Source organism: Marmota flaviventris, chromosome 13, assembly GCF_047511675.1.
Source record: "Marmota flaviventris isolate mMarFla1 chromosome 13, mMarFla1.hap1, whole genome shotgun sequence".
Lineage (NCBI taxonomy): Eukaryota > Metazoa > Chordata > Mammalia > Rodentia > Sciuridae > Marmota > Marmota flaviventris.
The window spans coordinates 95,360,912-95,376,488 of record NC_092510.1 but is presented as its reverse complement, the minus strand read 5'-3'; the positions used below and the strand labels follow the sequence as shown (position 1 = coordinate 95,376,488).

The 15,577-nt window shown below is 37.9% G+C and overlaps 1 protein-coding gene across 3 annotated transcripts in view; it reads left to right on the top strand.

The window, feature by feature from the left end:
- The window catches only part of Mapkap1 (MAPK associated protein 1), a 230,116-nt gene that overhangs the window by 40,706 nt on the left and 173,833 nt on the right, over positions 1-15,577 (top strand). For all 3 annotated transcript variants that reach the window (XM_027944296.2, XM_027944287.2, XM_027944306.3), the window contains exon 4: positions 5,314-5,462. In XM_027944296.2, the coding sequence (XP_027800097.2) occupies positions 5,314-5,462 (149 nt within the window). The remainder of the gene's footprint in view (positions 1-5,313; positions 5,463-15,577) is intronic.

Here is a 15,577-nt window from a genome sequence, read left to right as displayed (position 1 = left end):
GCATATCTGTTTTGTTTTGCCAATGTCATCTAAGATTAGAATTTGAAGATATTATTAGGTCAAGGGTAACTGTAGATGTGTTTTTTTCCCCTTGATATTGCCAAATTCCCTTTCATAGGAGTTTTGCCATTTTGTATTTGTACTCATATTGTATATAGTGTCTATGTCTTCATAGCCTCAAACTTTTAGATTTTTGTCATCTGATAGCTATAATATAAGATAGTTTTAATTTGCATATTTTTTATTATCAGTATGGTTCAGGATCTTTCCATTTGTTTAATCTATTATGTCCCATTATCCTATATTGAATTAAAAATTTAGGTCTTTTTTTTTAAATTAAAAACTTTTTTTTTTAGTTGTAGATAAACACAGTACCTTTATTTTATTTATTTTTATGTGTACTAAGGATTCAACCCAGTGCCTCAACACATACTAGGCAAGCGCTCTACCACTAAGCCACAACTCCAGCCCCCAAAACTTAGATTTTAATGGGATAAGATCCATTTACATTTCTCTTTCTGTGGACATTTCATATTTCTTATTTATTTTTCTATAGCTGTTGATCAGTACCTTTTCTACTTTAAGAATCTATTTATTAGGAATGTTAATCTTTATTCTTTCCTAGTTTATAATTTTTATTTTAACTTTTTTTTCTTATACTAAAGTTTTTTATTATTACATGGTCAAACTTATAAAAAAAATTTTTTTTATTCTGAAGTTTGTAGCCTTTTTGTTTTGTGGTACTGGGAATTGAACCCAGGCTTGTACATGCTAAACAAGCTATATTTCTAGCTCAATGTAGCCTATATATTAAAAGACTTACATTATATAGGAAGAAATGGGGAACACATGGGGGAGGTAAGGGCAGAGATAGGCCAGTTTGAATGTGAATGTAATAGTTCAGGTTTGGTAGCTATAGAAGTGGCTCTGTCTTTTGGAGAATTTGCTAATGGGTAGGATGTAGGCTATGAGAAAGAAGCAGAACAACTTGTTTTTGGCCTAATAGGATTGAATTATCCTTAACTGAGAAAGGGGAGATTGGAGGAGGGGTAGAGTTGAAGAAGATTGAGAGTTTGGTTATGGACATGCAAAGTTTGAGATTCCTAGTGGACACTCAAGTGAGGTATCAAGTAGAAAGTTGCGTATGTGAGTGTGTAATTTTAGGGAGTGTTTAGGGCTAGAAATAATCATGTGAGAGTCACCAGCATGTAAAGAATGTTTACTTAGGTTTTTATTTATTTCCTCTTTTAAGGTATGTTTTACATATTGTGAAGTGTACAGATATTAAATATACATTTCAGTGACTTTTAACAAACATGTACACCTGTGTGACTAACATCCTAGTCAAGTATAGAGCAATTCTGTTGTCTCACAAGTTCCCTGGTGCCCTTTATAATCTCTATTCCCCAGAGGAATTTACACTGTTCTAATTTACACTGCCACAATTTAGTTTCCCTTTTGTATATGGTATTTAATAACACAAGGTTGAAGAAGATCACCTTGGTTGTGGGACTTAGAGAGAAGAGATCAGGCATGGAGCCCTGGGGAATGTCAGTGATCCAGGGGGCCCAGAAAGGAATCAGCACCGGCACTGGGAGGAGTAGCCTGAGAGAGCCAGTCTGGAGTCCTGGGAAGCAAGTGAAAAAAGGGTTTAAAAAGGAGGGAGTGGGAAACAGTGTCAAATGCTGCCAAGAGGTCTTGTGAGGTGGAGAGCAAAAATTGATAGATTTAGCAACAAGGGGATCATTGGTGACCCTTCTGAAAGCTGTTGTTGAGTGGTATGGCCTGATACCTGATGGGAGTGGATTGAGTAAATGGCCTGAGAAAGATTGGATAGCAGGAATATAGACCACCATTATGAGAAAAAAATTTAAAAAAAAATTTTTTTTTGTAGTTGTAAATGGACAACATGCCTTTGTTTTGTTTGTTCATTTTTATGTGATGCTGAGGATTGATCTCAGTGCCTCACTCATGCTAGGCAAGCGCTCTGCCGTCAAGCTACAGCCCTAGCCCAAAATAGGGTATTAATTGAAATTGGGGGAGTTGGGGATAGAGGAGGGTTTTTTTTTTTGTGGTTGTGGCCTGGCTCATGCTAGGCAAGTGCTTTACCCCTGAGCTGCACACCAGCCAGGGTTTTGTTTTTTAATGAGCAGCAGTGCTTCTAGTATTTTTGTGTCTTCATGTGACTAAACCAGTGAGAGGGAAAATTGACAATGGAAGAAAGATAGAAGAGAATTGCTGGAGTGATGTCTTTGTGTAGGCAAGTGTTCAGGGGAGGAGCTGGCTTGAGAGAGGCACAGGCAGTTCTCCTGTGGTAATAGGGGCAAAGACAGGAAGAGGCCAGGTAGGAGCAAGCAAAATTCTCCTTGGTCATTCTCAAGGGAGAAGGAGGGAGGAGTTGTTAGAGGTTGAAGAGAGCAGTCCAAGTGAATAGCCTGAGAATGGAAGAGTTGGTATAGCATCACCTTACACCTAACCTCCTGACAGTGGTTGTGTCCCTTCCCTGTTTTCTGTACCTCAGTTTCTTCATGGAGCCCTAGGTTCTGTGAAAATGAAGGTCAGAAAACCCATAGTATTTTTCCTGTCATTGTGCCGCAGTCTGGCTGGGCACAAAATCACGAGCCACTCACAGCTTTGTAGATTCAAACAGCAATTCTTTATTCCCGAACTCACACCGGCACTCTACACACGTTCTGGGGGAAATCCACGTTCTGGGCAAAATCCCAAATACTCTCTCAATCCCGAGAGAACTCAAGGAGCAGGCGCGCCTGAGGCAGCAGGATACGCCCTATTCCCAGCAGGGTTCACCTCTAAACCCGGATTGTCCTAAACCTGAAAGCCTAAACCCCAATCCGCCCTAAACCCGGATCCGCCCTGGTCCTTGAGCAAGGTCACCTTACATGCAATGTCACTGCAAATGACCTGGGTCATTCTTACTTAGCAATGGCCCTCAGCACCATTGTAGATGTTTAATAAAAGGTCATTTTTTACCCTCAAATGTAGGTGTAAAATTGTTATTAGTTTTACAGGTAGAAGAGTACTTCCAATATTTAAAATATCACTTTAATCTACTTGTGATCTAAAACCTTTTCAGATATGCATTTAATATACTAATTGTGCTCATATATTCAGAATTCGGAATTGAATAGTCAAGTATCAATTTTTGGGGGGAGGTGGCGGGGGTTCAACCACTGAGCCACATCCCCAGCCCTGTTTTGTATGTTTTGTTTTTTAGACAGAGTCTTACTGAATTGCTTAGTGCCTTGCTTTTGCTGAGGCTGTCTTTGAACTCTCAATCCTCTTGCCTCAGACTCCTGAGCTGCTGGGATTACAGGCATTCATCACCACGCTCAGCAAGATCACATTTTAAAAAAGAGTTATGGTAATCCCTCCTTGTCCACAGTTTTGCTTTCTATGGTTTCAGTTACCAGTAGTAACCTTGATCTGAAAACGTTAAATGGAAAATTCTAGAAATAATTCACGAGTTTTAAATAATTTATTACAGCCCCCTTCCTTAAACCCTAGGTCTTCTAAATTATCATTAGTTAAATGTGGTTGGTCCTAGTATGCCTAATTTATAAGTTAAACTTTATTAGAGGTATGTGTGTATAGGGAAAAACATAGTAGAGTCATATTTTTTTTAACCTTCTGAGATACATTCTGAGAAATTTGTTGTTAGATCATTTTTTCTTAGGTGAACATCATAGAATGTACTTACCTAAACTAAGATGGCTATGTTGCAAGGTGATACAATCTTATGGAACCACCATTGTGCATGTACATGCAGTCCATTGTTGACTGGAAATGTTATGTGGTACATGATTATTGATACAGGGTCTGGTACTATATGTACCTTAGTGAGTTCAGGTATCCACTGAGGGTCTTGAAATGTTTCTCTTATATAAGGTGAGGGAGAGTGTTACTGTATTTTTCTTCTGATTTGCTACTTTTATCTGCAGTGAGTCATTAGATGAATTTGCCTCAGCAGACTGTTAGAAGGATAGTTGAGTTACACTTTTAAAAAGTTCTAAATGACTGTTTCACAATTGTGTTGATTTCTCTTGGTTTACTTTGATTGTACTCAGGAATGAAATAGGGTTGAACATGCAGATTTGAAAATCTGAGATTACTTTATTGAAAAAGTGTTAAGTATCCAGGAGCCATGGCACAGGCTTATAATCTCAGCGATTCAGGAGGCTATGGCAGAGGATCTCCCAGTCTTGACAACTTAGCAAGACCCTGTCTCAAAACAAAAAGGAATGAGGTTGTAGCTTAGTGATAGAGTGCCCTTGGGATCAATTCTTAATACTATAATACATCTATACGTATATTAATTAATTAATTGATAAAGTTTTAAGTATTGATGGTTTCTAACATGGACAAAATGTGTAAGTATAAGGACCTCTGTGTACTTACCATCTAACTACCACCTTGATCAATATTCAAATTACTTTAGAGAATTAAATGATGTTGGAGTAGATTCAGAACTGACTTGTCTTGATTCACTAATGAATAAGAGTTGAAAATTATGATTTAATAATATTTTATTCAATCATTCATGCAACAAAACTTATTGAGGATCTGATTTGTTCTATAGTACTTAGTTGATAAAGAGCTTCAGTTGAATGCAAATCCCAGCTCTGCTACTTACTAGCCTACAGCTCATCAAACTATTCTAATTTGTCTCCACATTGAGAAAATTGACATAATGCAAGGATCTACCTTATAGGCTTGTTATGAGGATTAAATAAGATACATTGGCTTGCACAATATGTGCTAATTACAAATGTCCTTTCTCTCTTTTCTTCATCTTTGTCATCCAGATTTTGTGCTGGGTGTCATTTTAAGAGTTAAGATGTGGATCCTGATCTTGAAGAACTAGAATTCTAAGATCACATAGCATTAGAGCCAGGAGAGATCTTCAGGATTATCTGTTTGACCAACCTGAAGAGGTTTAGTGAATTGTCTAGTATCACATTGTTTACCATTGGTGGCAAAGCCAGGACAAAGCTTTGTATCCTAGCTGTGAATGCTTTTCTTACAGGATGACTGTTCTGTTGCTTTGTTTGACTCAGCCCCCTTCCTTAAACCTTAGGCCTTCTAAATTGACAGTCCTGGTCTGCATGTTTTGAGTGTTCTGACTTTCCTGTCCAAACATGGAATATATGTGTGGCTTTCCACATACATCAGACCAGAACGTGTCCCCGGTTGTCCCCTCCTTAGGAGCCCAAGGAAGACTTTGTAGGGAAGATGGACAAGCTGTTTCTCTGTGTATAATCACAAAGATGTTTTTATCTTTCTTTTGTATCACAGCCCAGGAGTTAAAGTCACTGTTTGAAAAAAAATCCCTCAAAGAGAAGCCTCCAAGTTCTGGAAAGCAGTCCATATTATCTGTACGCCTGGAGCAGTGCCCTTTGCAGCTGAATAATCCCTTTAATGAATATTCCAAATTTGACGGCAAGGTAAGCAAAACAATGAAACTTTGTCCCTTTAAATATAGAAGTACCATTGAATGGAGTTGTTGTTATTTTTCTAGATTTAGGGTTTCAAAAATCCCTCAGTGATTATAAAATGTCACAGATTCTAAGATCATAGACATAGAAAGGTAAGAATTTGGGCTTAATGTTGATTCCACCATAATGTATTTGGGAGGATTAAAACATAATAGCCCTGGGCTGGGGTTGTGGCTCAGTGGCAGAATGCTTGTCTGGCATGTGTGAGTACTGGGTTTGATTCTCATCATTGCATATAAATAAATAAAGTTCATTGACAACTAAGAAATTAAAAAACACAAAACAAAAACATAATAGTCCTGAGATTCTTCTCTATATATCTATATAGATGTCTCAGGACTGTTTTAATCCTTCCCAGTACACACCTTCACATATACACGTACATATTTTATCTTTTATTTTTGGTATCAATGGTTTAACCAAAGGGTGATGTAGCACTGATTTACATCCTTGGCCCTTTTATTTTATTATTTAAAAAAAATTTTGAGACAGTGTCTTGCTCAGTTTTCCACACTGACCTCGAACTTGCAATCCTCCTGCCCCAGCCTCCCCAGTCACTGGAATTACAGGTGTGCACCATGCACCTGACTTACATCTTCTTTCTTTTTTTGTAATACTGGGAATTGAACTTGGAGGCGCTCTACCACTGAGCTACATCCCCAGCTTGCTTGCTATATCTATCTGTCTATCTATCTATCTATCTATTTTTGAGACAGGGGCTACTAAGTTTCTGAGGCTGGCTACTAAGTTTCCTGGAGTTGTATACAACTACTAAGTTGCCTGGAGTTGTGTACAATTTGTCTTTTTTAAACTTTCAATCCTCCTGGCTCAGCTTCCCAAATTGTGGGATTACAGATATGCACCACAATGCCTGGCACACACGTATATTTTAGAGAGGGAGGAATACGTGTGTGTATAAATTTGTTTTATCTCCTAAGTATTCTTGAGGTTTGGGCTAGTTGGATTATGATTAATCAAGGTCTAATTAAGTTTGGAAGCTTGAAAGTGGTTCTGGGAGGCAATTTGCATTGTTTTGTCTGATTGTTCATTATGCAGAAATTGTTGAAGTTTTGAGCTTCCTTTCAGATTTCTAGGCTATTTCAGTATTTCACAGGGTAAGGGTTTTGTTTGGCACCTGCTTTGGAATCTGACTTTATTTTTTTTCTACCTATTCATTCTATCAACTTGCTGTTAAAAAATAAAGTATGTTATTTTCCTCTTAGAAAAATGGCCACTGTAGCAGGTGGACCCTAGTTCCGTGTGCAGTGCCCTGCTCCTCACCCCATTCCCTGCTATTCTGTACCCCTGTGCTGAGCTGAGTGGGGCCTTTTTCAAGAGACAGTAGCAATTGATTTTTGTATTTATTGCCATTATGTTTGCTGCCTGGCAGTGGTGTGGGGGTGCTTGAATGATAACTTGTTGCCTGGAGTTGTGTACAATTTGTCTTTTTTAAAGCACTACTGCAATTAATAAACACATTTTTGCTTATGTTTGCATTTTTCTTATTCACATGGCAGTTCTGTGGGTAGTCTAATTTGAGCAGAGAGATTTTCTCTTGAAACATTTTACCTCAGATGATTCAGCCTGTTTCTATAGGTTGAAATAAGCCTGCATGGTGAAGTTGTTAGTTTGTAGAGGAGGAGCAAGAGCTAGAAACAAACATATAAATACCATAAAGATCCTTATGTGCCTAGGAGTTTCCTCCAGAAAACATCTGAAAGCATTTTTAGTAAAATGTAGATTGTATTACTGTGAAGCTTCTTTTTTGCCTGCCTGTACTTCCTGCTCCTGTCCTGTGGAATGTGGGGAGCGAAGGAACTACTCCAGGAAGAAGAATGTCAGCCTCAGGAAATGGCTAGTTGGACTGCAGAGGATTTAAAAAACATATATTATAATTCATTCATTCAGATAGGTGAGAAGTTGTTTGTTGGGATTAGGAGACACTGCTGGAATTTATTTGCTTCCATTGCCTGATACCATCTTACTATGGAAGGATGAAATTGCTAGAATGATAATGTGTGATAATGCTTTCATACCAAGAAAGTAGCGTAGACCTTTAAAAATATTACATACTAGAATTTCTCTTATGCCATTAGATTTTATTATTTTACCGAGGTTTGGATTCATGAGAAGGTTGTTAACTTTATTTGGTATCCCATGTTCTAACTTTTGAAGTGCCAGGGAGAAATTTTTCAAAATGAAGCCATTTCCTTAGTCACAAGGAATTGTTTTTTTTAGGTGTGTGTTTGCACTTAAGATTCTGCTTTTGTCATAGTTGGCCCTTTTGTAATCTACAATGGATGTAAGCACGGAGCAGTCACTGTTACACATTGATTAAAAAAGATTTATATATTGATAAGTCTATCTTATGATGTGATGGTATTTTATTATTATCCTACATATTACAATTGCTAAAATACAATTAAACCCTTGCTCTCATCTATTATTTAATATTGATGCATTTGGCAGATATGTAATGAAAGTGGCTAATGTTTGAAGGATATTATACTGTACATATTAAATTAGTCTTTCTTTATCTTTGTGAAATGCATCAATATGATATTCAATGACATCTCAATGATTAATAGAGAATTATACTTGAGTCAAGCCTTTTTGTAACCTAGAAATTAAGATGACTATTCAAATAACACCTCAAAATGATCAAATTAGCATTTTGTGATTGCATAATAATGGGATTGTAGTAGTTATAACAGCACCATGGCTGCCTCTAGAGTTAAGATCATGTCAACCCCTTGATAATAAAGCCTTTTCTATGTGAGTCGACTTTAATAATATCCAGATTGATTCTGCTCATAAATCATCTGACGTTTAGCACTAAATTTTTGTTACTGTTGTAACTTAAAATTATTTTATTTTTATTCAGCTCATATTTAAGAAATGAAATAAGTGTCTTGTTTTAATGATTCACCATCTTGTCATTGGCACTATATGCCTTTTCCCTCAAATGTAAGGGTTTTCCATGCATTTTGATGCATATATATACATATACACATACAAATGCATCAATTTTTTTTTTCCTACAAAGATTTGTTAAAGCCACTGAAATACGTAGAGTTTTTTTTTTCCCCTACAAATATTCACAATGCTTTTCTTGGGAATAATGCTGGCCTTATTTACATAATTAACTGAGTTGCCTAGGTCTCTTGGGTAAATAGTACATAATTGGGGAGAGAGGGAACAGGGAAGAGTTTGGGGTCTAATTAAATATGCTAAAAAACTACTTAATTATGTATTTCCTCAAGAGACTAGCTGCTGTGAAATCCTCCTTAAAACTAAGCTGTCGTTAGATTTGAAAAAAGGATTTTGCTTTTGGTATGGCTTTACAATTGCAGTTAAAGCAGCCACATCTAGTGTCCTTAACAGTTTGTGAAAACTGGATTGTTGGTTTTAATGAGTCTAAGGGTAAGCAACTTTCTCAACTTTTGTGCTAAATCAAAGCAAATATATTCAAGTAATTTTTGGTTTCTGTAGGTGGTTAATAATTTATAATTTTCTGTGTGTTAGTTAATAATTTTTAAGACATGAAATTGAAAGGGAAGGGGCTGGGGATGTGGCTCAAGTGGTAGCGCGCTCTCCTGGCATGTGTGCGGCCCGGGTTCGATCCTCAGCACCACATACAAACAAAGATGTTGTGTCCGCCAATAACTAAAAAATAAATATTAAAAAATTAAAAAAAAAAAAAAAAAAAAAAAAAAAAAGAAATTGAAAGGGAAAAGCTGTACTGAGGCTTTTTTTTTTTTGGGGGTGCTGGGGATTGAACCCAGGGCCTTGTGCATGCAAGGCACCGAGGCCTATTCTTTATTGCAGTTTTGCAGGGTTTTTTTGTTTTTGTTTTTAATTTTTTAATAACTTTTTATTTATTTATTTTTATGTGGTGCTGAGGATCGAACCCAGGGCTTTGAACGTGCGAGGCGAGCGCTCTACCACAGAGCTATCACCCAAGCCCCATACAGGGTTTTTTTGGTTAGGCTTATTATTGTGTTTCTGTTATTTCTTTGGCAAATGATGGTGTTGTCTGTGACTTATTCTAGATCCTTGGATTAAGTCTGTTTACTGAACATTTGAAAGAAGTCCAAGGCCTACTGCAAGGGATGCTTGGGTCATATGAGGCAAAATGAGGCCTTTAGTCATCTGCCTGTTTTCTTTGGTGCAGTTGAAAACGGGACCTCTGAATAGCAAAACAAGACCTCAAAAAACTTCCCCCACCAGTCTTTCTGATTTCACTGTATGTGGGAAATTATGGTCATGTTTGGGAATTGCTCTGAGGATATGAGGGCACGGCTGGGTTGACAGGCAGGAAACATGCAGCACTAGCCCTAAGTGCCCCAGGATATGTGGATTGTTCCACTGTTCCTCCACCCTTTGAAGAGGTGACTCTAAGTCTTGCCCTTTCATGCCTTAGCTCTTGCTTGAGAAGCTTTTATTTTTGTGGTGCTGGGGATTGAACTCGGGGCCTTGTGCATGCGAGGTAGGCACTCTACCAACTGAGCTATATCCTCATAACCCTGCTTGAGAAACTTTTGCTAGCATAGCATTACTCTTCTGGTCAAACAGAGTTTGCAAATACTAATATCAGTATTAGATCATGAGAAGTTCAAGTACCCATTTCCTGTCAATAAATACACTTATTTAGAGATGGTACTGTTTATAAGTTGTATCATCTCAATTTTTTTTCTTCTTCTTGATCTGTTTCTTTACCTCTGTGAAGGATGACCTCATTAGGGAGATGAGACCATCAAATAGGATAATGCTAGCATAAAGCGACTCCACAGTGAGACGCAGTATAATTTAATAGTGTAGTTAATAACGTGACTTATTCTATACGGAAGACCTTGATTTGCATCCTGAAGATGCCATTTTCAGTGAGCCTGCAGGCTAGTTACTTAATCTCATGAAGCTTAGTCTAGGGTTTAAGGCACATTACCCCAAAATATGGCACTTTGGGATATTGACTATTATAAGCTGAAGGAATTTGAGAAATGGCAGGAAGAACTATTTGACCTTCCCCTGAAGCTTTTTTCCCCTGAAGCAGGTCACCACACCTTCATGAGATGGGTGTTTGCTTGCGCCTGAGGAAGGGAGCCTCCATACCTCTGAAGGTGGAGGATGCTAAGAGGAATCTCATGCCTTTTGTCATATTTTCCAATGACTTTCTATTTTTCATCATACCTAGAATAAAAACGCTCAAGTTAAACTATTTCTTGGGATCTTCATTTCCTTATGAAGGCTCCATATTATGTAAAATTTATATTGAATAAATTTGGATGCTTTTCTGTTATTAATCTGTTTCTTGTTACAAAGGACCCAGCCAAGAACTCAGCGAGATAGAAGGAAAAGGTATTTTTCCTCCACTACCAGCTCCAGTCCTTACAACAGAATGAAAGGATGATGGCGTATCTTCCTCCTGAGGATTAAAAGCTGTGAGGCCTCTGTAGCAGGACATGCAGTGCACAGGAAGCACTCTGTCTCTTTCTCCAGGGGAGGCATCGGTGTGCTTCTTTATGTTCTTGAAGGGATTTGGTGAGAGGAACCTAAACAAGGTGTTTAGCACCCTATAGTGTAGAACAGAGCATAAGAAGTTCAGGAGTCTAATGGCGTTTTACTTTTATTTTTATTTATTTCAGTGGTTATTTTTTAAACATCAGTTGAGAAGGCAATTGCTAATAAAATTTAAATATCTTACCTATTTGACTAAGCTAAGTACAAGGGAAACTATAAATATAAGGGAATGTTTGCCTTGACAAGTACTTAATAAAGCAGAACCAGTTCTGGTTCATATAGACAACTGTGACTTCGATTGTGTTAACTTGTTAGAAAGTAACCACTTCTCTGTTAGAAACTGTTTTAACAGGGAAACTGCAGAGAGTATGGGGGAAGGGATAATTCATGAGTGCTAATTGCTTGGCTGTTAATTTTCATAAGTGTTGATAGAAGCAGTTCCTTAAATTAAACTTTGTTTAAAATGTATCAGGGGAAATATTCCACAATGTCGAGCCTGAAGTGAAAATTAATATGAATGCTGTGGCAATTAACACATACTGGTTAATAGCTTTTAGCAGCATTTTGGGATGATAGTCCTTAAATACATTTTTGCATGCTGCTCTTGTTTCAGCATTGTTCCATTCTATGTCTAGATAATTATGAACAAATGTTTTCTACAATCATTGGCATTAAATAGCTCTCTTCAAAGAAGTTGCTTAAAACTTTGCAGAAAAGCATAAAGCCACTAAGAAGTGTTAGAAACTTAGAAAAGGTCAGTGAATTGAAATCATTAAAAAAAAAAAAAAAAATACCCTTAGAGGAAAATGCCCCTTATATGAACTTGGAAAATTTGCCATTATCATGGGAATGATTCCTTCTACTATATTAAGCTACTTTTACTTCAGAATCTCTTTTCAAAAAATTACAGCCTGGGCTAAAAAGTGTTGGCTGTGTTACTCTCCAACACTGTTGCTTATTGCTGCCTGAGCTGGGGCAGTGGCCTTGAGCCTAAGGACCTTCTGGCCTTTCTTATCCACCTGCCCAGCTGTCATGCTTTCCTCTCCCAATCCCAGAGACTGAGCATAAAGTTGGCTACCTAAGACTCAGTTTTGGGGCTGGGGTTGTAGCTCAGTGGTGGAGTACTTTCCTAGCAAGTTATCTTGGCTACTTATCTGTGCATATGATTTGCTAATTTTCCTTTCATAAGCCGGTTTTCTTTATTCTATTCCTAAAAGAAGATATCAGCTATTCACTACCCTTTTGCACAACATCTAAAAGGAGAGTTGTGTACTAATGGATCAAATTCATTAAATATATTTTTAATGAGATTATTTGCCCTTTACCATTTTATTCATACTCTGCTCTTTCTGTTGCTTGACATTATACTGAAAATTCCAAGGGAAGACCTTGAGATTTCTGTCTGAATTGTATTCAAAACGAGTTAAACAGATGTCTTACAACAAAAGAAAATGTTTTAGCGTCCTACTCTGATACTCTATGCTGAATTATTATGATTATTTTTCTTTCCCCTTTTCCTTTTTGTGGTGCTGGGGATGGGTGCTAGACCTTGTGCATTCTAAGCACTCTTCCACTGAGCTACACCCCAGTTCAGTGCTGAATTCTTAAAGCTAGCTTGTTTCACTCTGAGCTTTCTCTCTAGTTGCCATTTCCATAGTTTGTTTTGAGCCTTGCCAGTCTTTGGTTATAAGCCATCTTCCAAAAGTTTTCACTAGGGGTAGAATTCACTGCTGTTTTAGTTTTTTCAAATATGGCAGAATTTTGCAGTGGGAAGAAAATGTTTATCAGGTTAGATTAAAATTCTAACTTTGCCAGTTATTTATTTTGTGATATTAGGCAAATAACTTTGTCTCTTTGAGCCTGTTTTTATGCGTATAAAATGAGGTTAATGATAACCATAAAATGTCTTGAGGAGCCAGGCACAGTATCATGTACATGTAATTTCAGCTACTCTGGAGGCTGAAGAGGAGAATCATGAGTTCAAGGTTAGCCTCAGCAATTTAGCAAGATCCTATCTCCAAAAAAAGATGTTGAGGATTTAATGAAGATGGGAAAGGCGTCCGCTGTAAAATGCTGAGTACATGGCCAGTGCTGCGAGACTGTCATTTTCCCTTCTTTTTACCATAATGTTAGCCACTTAATTCATCTTTAGTGAAGGCCTCCTGTGCATCAGATACTATTTAATAAGTAAGTGCTGGATGAAGTGATGAGCAAGATGGTTTCTGACCTCATGGAAGGTTTCTAACCTCATGGAACTTCTTCCCTAGTGGGAAATAAATGGAACATAAATAGTTACCAAATGAAATGTCAAATTCAAGTCATAATACAGCTACAGCAGAGCACAGGAGAGGTACTTGGTACCTTAACAGCATCATTGTAGGGGCCTTTGTCCTTTTCTGGGAGGCTCAGGCTTGTATTCCTGTGAAGGTGACTCTTGACCTGCAAACTCAAGGATGAGTAAGAGCTGGCTCAGTGAAGAGTGAAGAGAAATGATGTACAGAGGGCCTGAGGCAAGGGGAAGCTTGGCAATTTACAGGAACAGAAAGAAGGCTGTGGGACTGGTGCCCTACGGGTGGGGTAGATCACGGTGAAGTTCCAGGACCTGACCAGTATGGCTGGGAGAAGTGTTCTTTTTAACCTAAGAGCATTGAGAAGTCCTGAATAAGTTCAACTGGAGAGGTGAGGTTAGCAGATTTGTGTTTGCATGTGTGTGTTTTATGGAGCTGGGGATGGAATACAGGGCCTTGAGTGTACTAGGCAAGTGCTCTATAGCTGAGTTACACCCCAGCTTCTCAGATTTGTGTTTTGTAAAGCTCCCAGGGACTCTGCTGAACAGAGTGTACTTAAAAAGGGTTTGTGAGGATAGTGAGACCAATTAATTAATTAGCTAATGGTATAGGAAATCTGCTGGGAATGAACACCAAGCATTGAGGTTCTAGGAAATGCCTAGGAGAAGCCCATGTGGGTGTGGTGAGACCTCCAGATGGTGGGATTTTATGCTGTGCCTCATCCTGGAGTGCCTTACCCTGCATGCTTTTCAGTACAGAGATTTTCTTCTACTTCTTGAAGATTGAGGCCCCAATTACTATCTTGAAGACCCTGATCCAGAGAAAACTGGTGACAACCTAGGATCACCTAGCTGGACAGAGAACCCAGGTGTCCAGTTTTAGAGATTTTAATTTTCATTGTGACATTCCTATGCACAAAATAGAAACCTGATTTCCAGGACTAGAAGGCCATGTGTTAGAAGAAATACATACATGGAATAGTGAGCGTTCAGCCTGATTATGCCATTCTTCCCTTGGGAGCTGGGACATGTCATCTCCCATCTATGTGCCTTAGTTTCTGAATATTTAGAATGAAGAATTTGGCTTAATTCCTGTAGTTTTAAGGTTCCATAGTTTTGTGATCAAGTAGGTGATTGACAGCAGTGACAGATAGAAGGGTTATAGATGGAAAACTTGAACTCTTGAAGAGTTAATCCTTTTAAGTATATACTGCCACTTTATTTTAATTCTCATAACAAAATTGTGATATGGGTTATGTATTTCCGTTTTACAGATGAGGAAGCAGAGGGTAAGTGATTTGCTCAAGGATACCTCACTAGTATGTGACAGAGCTGGTGTTTAGTGCTTTTTTCCTTATTCCAGCACCATACCTGTCTTTCCTATACTCTCTTATAGTCGTTTTTATGAAGAAAAGAAAAACATTGTTAATATTTGAAATTTTTTCAGAATTTACAAACAAATGGTTTTCCTTTACCTGTGAACTAGAAATCTACCAGACTGGTTTAGAACTTATTGTCAGTTGTGTGGGTTGTTTAAGTTACTGCATCTATAATCTCACTTTCCCAACATGTAAAAAAGAACAAGATTGGTATTGGGAAAGAGGAATGCTTTACATATAGAATCTTGTGTATTCCCCACAAAAGTTAATTTCTATTGATCTTTACAGTATGTAATGTGAATAAATTCTTACACATCCATCCTTCCATCCATCAAATCGTTTCCTCAACACCCACATTGTATTGGCTCATTCTAAACATTTACTGCATAGTAGATCTGATAAATTAGATGTGGCTAACTGCCCGGGAGGAACTCAAAAGACAAGACTAGCCATATAGCCAACAAGTAGAGGAACCACAAGTCACATGCAGGATTGTCCCCAGTGCTGAGGACTGTGGCAGTGGTTTGTGACTTCAGGTGACCTGACTGAGCAGAGGAACAGACTCATGAACACCAAACTGTAAACTGCATGTGATAGGTATTGTACTAGAGATCAATATAGAAGATTCCAGGACTATGGAGGCAGCAGTGAGCAATAGATGAATGAATAGTTCTGATCCAAACCAGCTTCTTATCTTCCATGTATTTATCTGAATTTTTGTTCTACTAATTCCTAGAGAGAGATTTGGTCACTCTTATAATGAAGCTCAGAATGACACTCTCTACACATAAATGCAGACATTTTTTTAAATGGCAGTGATGAATTTTAAATGTCATTATTCTTGAGGCTTATAGCTACATGGCAGTATCACAAGAGCT